This window comes from Triturus cristatus, chromosome 7, assembly GCF_964204655.1.
Source record: "Triturus cristatus chromosome 7, aTriCri1.1, whole genome shotgun sequence".
Taxonomy (NCBI): domain Eukaryota; kingdom Metazoa; phylum Chordata; class Amphibia; order Caudata; family Salamandridae; genus Triturus; species Triturus cristatus.
In genome coordinates, this window is record NC_140590.1 from 409156678 (window position 1) to 409162677 (window position 6000).

Below are 6000 nucleotides of genomic sequence, written 5' to 3' on the forward strand. Positions count from 1 at the left end.
GCTGTGTATGTACATGTGAGTGTGGGGATGTGTGGGCAGGGTGTTTGGTGGAACGTGTAAGTGGGAGAGAGGTGTGGCTGTTGATAGAGAGCATCCTTGTCTGCCATGTCCACTATCATTGATGGAGGAGTATGTTGCTGCTGAAATGGGTGCGGGCTGCAGATAGGGATGAGGGGGGGCGGTAAGGTGTGCGATACCATCCGGCTGTGTCTGTGGTTTCCTCAGCAGACATCAGGGTGAAAGAGAGGGCCCTTTTGCTAAGGGTCTGCGGATCTACGTATCTGTGTGGCCAAGGAGTAGAAGGGGGTGGGGGTTAGGGTGGGAGAGGAGGGGAGGGGAGATGATAGAGAAGGGGGGCATGGGGTGAGGTTGGGGGTGCTGATTAGGAGAAGGGTGATCACATTTGGAGGTATAGGAGGAGGGGGGAAATTTAGGAAGGCAGTGCTAGCACCAGAAGTGATCTTAGTAGCAACAGGACGACGTCCCCACCGCTCTTACCTGCACAGGCCGTGGCTGCTCACAGCATTGCACAGAGACAATTGCGCACTGTTCAGTGTAGGATTGGAGCTGGAGACATACCCTTCCAGTACAAATTCCTATTCATAGACAAACACCTGGTGAGAACATAAAATACAGAGAGCGCGCTGGGGCACAAAGGTAATGTGTCGGTTTCTGGAGGAAGTCAATGCAATCCCCTTTTTAGCTTCTGATTCCTCTTGGTGATAGCTTATGTTAAAAAGTTCAGTCATTCTACCTTAGTAGAGCACACTTTCCATGAAAACCTGCGTATGTTTACGGTGATCCACCTCCAATAACACCTCCTTGATACAACGAGGTGCAAAGGGAATTTGGAGCCGTGAAAAGCCAACTTTCCAGCATATAGTACCTAGGCTGATTAATGTTACCACAGCAGAATGTAACATGATCTTTCCACCCCAACCTCTTTATCAGCAAATGTGTCAGCTTCAGGTGAAACTTGAACATTTAAATTGCCCATCACAGATTACATAACTACGAATACAGATAAAGCCACTGCCTGCAATGAATGTCAAAACCATTTCTCACAGCAACAGCAATATCTCGTAATTTCCAAAACAAACCTGTCAGATTTAATGAAACCTGATGACGTTACCACCACTCTGTGCCACAGTCAAAGAAAATTGTCATCTCGTCCTCCAGTGAATTTCTATTAAAAAGCATATCTGCAGTGCCTAATTTGTAGAAGAATAAGTGCTGGTGCCCCAGGCTCTTCTCAGAAGCCTGCGGTGGGACCAGCGTGCTGAATACTAAGGGTCTTATCTACACGAGAGTGACTCAGAGCCGCACCGCAAGCCGTTAGGCTGTGCCACACTGAGTCACTTTCAAAGCACTGGGATGCATCATATTTACAATGATTTGTCGCATCCCTGTGCTTTCTGCTGCGCTGGCGCACAATTGGCTGCCATGTGCCAACTCAGGCACCCTTGCACCATGGTACAAGGGCGTCTGCGTTTTATATGAGATACTTATTGTGCAGAAAGGGACACCTTCCTGCACAAAAACAATCACAAGAGGTGTTTTCCTCTTTCTATGCATGCTGCAGAATGCAAAATGCTCCTCCGGCAGCACAGGGGGCTTGTAAATATGACCCTAAGACTGCATAGTCTGGAATCCAACTCAGACCTTTTCAGTCCATTTACAGACATTCCTTGCCCCAGTTCTTGCAGGTTCCTGCTGTCTGTCTCCCTTTGTGGCGGTTTTTCCATGTTTTCCGCCCTTCGTCTTTATGTTGTGATTGTTTTCCCTCTCGTGTACGCGGCAAATGCTTGAGGAGCTAAACTAAGTGCCAGTTCCCAAAAATTACTGCCCGTGGCCCTATTACGGCATATCAGCAAAAAACTTTTTTCGCGAGCAACCATCCGATGCCACGCATTTCAACAGCAATTATTTAAAAAACCCATGTGCTTGGAGTAAGGTAGAGCACTGGCTCATATCGGCTGCTCGGCCCTGCACAGGTGATAAGAACTGGGGCTGTGGGATATTACATAAACAATAAGCAGGACACTTCCTCGGCCCAACATTTCAGCGTGTTGTTGCTTGTGTGGTGACATGGAGGCAGCACATAGCCAAGAAATATCCCAAGTGGTGACAGGACACCGCACACTGGTACACCAGCACCAGTCATCTGTGACCTGAGCAAAAATAGGGCACATCTATGTGTGTATATCCTAATGACACCTTCTGTATATTTGAAATACATTTTTCTGAACTAATCATATTATGAAGTAAGAAGAAAGGAAACATTCCCAATCAAAATATTTACTTTAAAAGGTTTTGTTAACAAGGCATTTATACCTCTTATTTGCTCTAATACTACAGATCTGTTCCCATATCTCAAGCAGTAGCCTTACTCTTACATGCACTTGTTTTCTGATAGGACATTGCTGTAGTATAATATGTAGCCACACTGTGGCATGTAGCACCCTCGAAATCACCAAAAACAAATAAATGAATAAATATATTTCAGATCATTATCTGCTATTGGATAGCATTTTCTGCAAGTATTTTAGATGACAGAATATGAACATCGTCTCTATTATGGAAAGGGTGGCGTTCTAAAGGAAATACTAGCAATAAATAGAAAAATAAGATATCATACAAGAGGAGCAATCAGGGAGGATCAAAGAACTGTCCCAATTCCTGAATGACTCGGTAGTAGCCCCAGAGCACTGCTCTATTTCAGCAAGAAAATCTGATTCAAATCCATCAGCAGCCTCTTTGCAAACTGAATGGTAGACCACACACAGCCTTACAAATAGGCGCCACTGCTCTAACACATTTTACCTGGAGAAATCAAGGACAGCAACATGAAGCCTTTCAGAAGGAACCTCTATGCAGAAAGAAGTAGAAAGATAAAACACAGAACTATGACAACTATTGTATAATCGGATGGCTTGCTAAAGGAACCAACGACAAATGTGCAAGTTCCATGAGACCTCATTCAAATACTTGGAAATTCTATTCTCCTCAATCAGTGCACCTACCTCCAAGGAAGAAAGAGGCCATCGTCAACCATAATTTAGTGGTAACCAACTTACTGTGCTGGGCAGACCCGGGTTTATCTATGCAGCTAATGATTTTATGTAGTAGTCAGCTCACTTGACTTGCCTATGCAGTGACCTCTGATTGCATAATTTTAGACGTTCTTGCATCTTAAGCTGCCTCATAGACCCAGCTCCTGACAACCACGTTTTCTTGTCACCTGTCCTCATCAAGGACTTCAGTACCTGCAGTAATCCCATACAGACTCTGAGTCCTTCTCTGGTCACTCCATACGAGAACTACATGTATAAATGGCCAATTTGTCCTACAACCAGCTCCAAATTTCAGGTAATTGAGCACCTCTGACATCAACCAGGTTGAAGAATACAATAAACCCTAAACATGGGCACCCCTTTTTTAACAACATGTAATCCTCGTTCAACACTATAGATTGTAATTAAAATACCACTTAAAAAGTAATACTCTTCCTTATGCTGCACTTAGGCTATTTTACACAAATAAAATGACCTTCAAATGTTACGAATTTCATAGAGAAAATGTTGACATTACAGTTTGTGCTTCCACTGAATAGCCTGTGTTTGTCTTGTTGCCTTTTAGATGCCACTGAGTGCGTAAAGTGCCCGGACCACCAGTGGTCTGACGAAGGACAGAAAGAATGCATCGTCAAACAACTAGAATTCCTATCCTACGAAGAACCCTTGGGGGCAACCCTGGCCTCCATCTGTGTGTCTTTTGCCACCATCACATTTTCTATCCTGTGCATTTTTATAAATCAGCGAGATACTCCAATCGTCAGGGCCAACAATCGGGCCCTCAGCTACGTTCTCCTGCTTGCACTCGTCCTTTGCTTCCTTTGCTCACTGATATTTATTGGTGAACCCCAAAGAGAGACCTGCGCGCTGCGTCAAGTGGTTTTTGCCATTGTTTTTACAGTCTGTGTTTCCACCATTCTTGCCAAGACCATCACAGTGATCATTGCATTCAGTGCTACAAGACCTGGAAGCAGGCTGAGGCTTTGGATGAGACCTAGGGTGCCTTTCTACCTGATTATGCTCTGCTGCTGCCCACAGGTTATCATCTGTGTTGTGTGGTTGACAACTTGTCCTCCATTTGTAGAATACAACATGAAAAGTGAATTGGGGAAGATAGTTATTGAGTGTAATGAAAGCTCCATCATCATATTCTACTGTGTCCTGGGATACTTGGGTTTTTTGTCCGGCATTAGCTTCATCGTTGCTTTCTTTGCGCGAAAGTTGCCTGACAGCTTCAATGAAGCGAAGTTGATCACATTCAGCATGCTGGTGTTCTGCAGCGTGTGGCTGTTGTTTGTCCCAACCTATCTCAGCACAAGAGGAAAATATGTGGTCGCAGAGGAAATATTTGCAATCCTCTCATCCAGCACTGGAGTGCTTTGCTGTATATTCTTCCCCAAGCTATATATTGTTCTGCTGAGACCTCAGATGAACTCCCGGAAACATTTAATAGGAAGGAGCAGAGCTGATTTGGCATCATAGCAGTTACAGCAGCAAAATAGGACCTATTCAAAGACTCCATGTTCACCTATATTTTATTAAACCAACGCTTTGACAATTAAGCTTCATTAGCAAAATAGTTACCAATGTATTCTCTATTAACATCTCATCCTTCAGTAAAGAGTATAGTCATAAAACAAACTCCAACATGAAATTATGCAACAGTGACTCAACTTCTTTCACTGTGACAGGTCCTCCTTGTAGAGTAAACTGTCCAATAGTCATCTCTGTTCAAGAATTTTACAGATCTGTGCATCACTTGAACCTGATTCTTCAAGGACAAATCAGACATTATCAAGCCCATGTGGGACGTTAATGCTGCACAGAATGTCCAATAAACTTGTACCCCAGATGCACATTTCTTTTCTGTTGCCCCTCATTTTGTCGTTTGCTTGGCCAGGTTTTGTCTCACTGCAGGCTGGTGGCAGAGCCGGATGGGCATCACGCGCACTCTGTTCTTGTTCTGTGCGGGTCTATGCCATTGTCTTGATCGGACAATTGTTTTATCAAATTGTTTACTTGTAATTAAGAAGGACTGCAGGAGAATACCACTGGAGGTTAAAGGAGTGGCTGGCCATTGCCTACAGTCTCAATTTCACTTCTTGAAACAGTTACAATTTCTAATGTTGCAACCGCTCTTTCATTCAGGTCCTTCAAGCAAAAAGGAAATGTGGGAGTGTATTCAATAAAACCTAACATGCGCCCTTGAACACCTCTTTATTTTGGGGGCAAACAGCGGGCTACAATGTTACATAGTAAAATAAGATACAAAGGCCAGCAAATGTATTGCCAGCTCTTTCATCACTAAAATGCTATTTTTCTTGTCAATATAAAAAAAATAATTTTGTAAATATTCGCGTGAAAAGATCGAAAAATATAAGGGTGTCGTATACTACATATTACTTCCAAATGTAGATACTTTTCCCACACTTGTTATACAGGAGTAAAAAACTATTGCTGAGCAGCACATGAAAGATTTGCACAGGTTTTTGCCAAAGGCAGAAAGCACTATTTTTCCCCACAACCATCTGGATGGAAACAATCAATTACAGATCCTTTTTGGGACTTTGACAACATTTTAGAATCCGCAACTCTAAGAGCTCTTCCAATATGTACTTTCAAACATTTTACAAAAACACAACACATAGTGACTCAAAGGGGAGATTATTCCGTAGCACAAGTGTTCTTGCAAACAGCAATAGAACCTCTTTTTGTCTTCCCCTAACTCTACAGGGAAGCCGGCCAATCTTTCTACTGCCCTGTGTCTAAACCTGTATCCTACTTTCACTAAGGCATGTAGGCAGAGGTTTACTACCAGCTGATATCCTGGCTTCATTTGAAGTGGTATACCTTCCTCATTAGCCTGTCCAATTAATCCTACCTGCTCGACATCGCAATAAAAGTCTATTAGTTGTATACCTGTTAA

At 43.2% G+C, this 6000-nt stretch overlaps 1 protein-coding gene across 1 annotated transcript in view; it reads left to right on the top strand.

Moving 5' to 3' along the window:
• The window catches only part of LOC146809807 (vomeronasal type-2 receptor 26-like), a 135249-nt gene extending 130693 nt beyond the window's left edge, over window positions 1-4556 (top strand). The window contains exon 5 of the mRNA XM_085614901.1: window positions 3640-4556. Coding sequence (XP_085471027.1) covers window positions 3640-4556 — 917 coding nt within the window. The remainder of the gene's footprint in view (window positions 1-3639) is intronic.
• Window positions 4557-6000: the final 1444 nt, after the last annotated feature.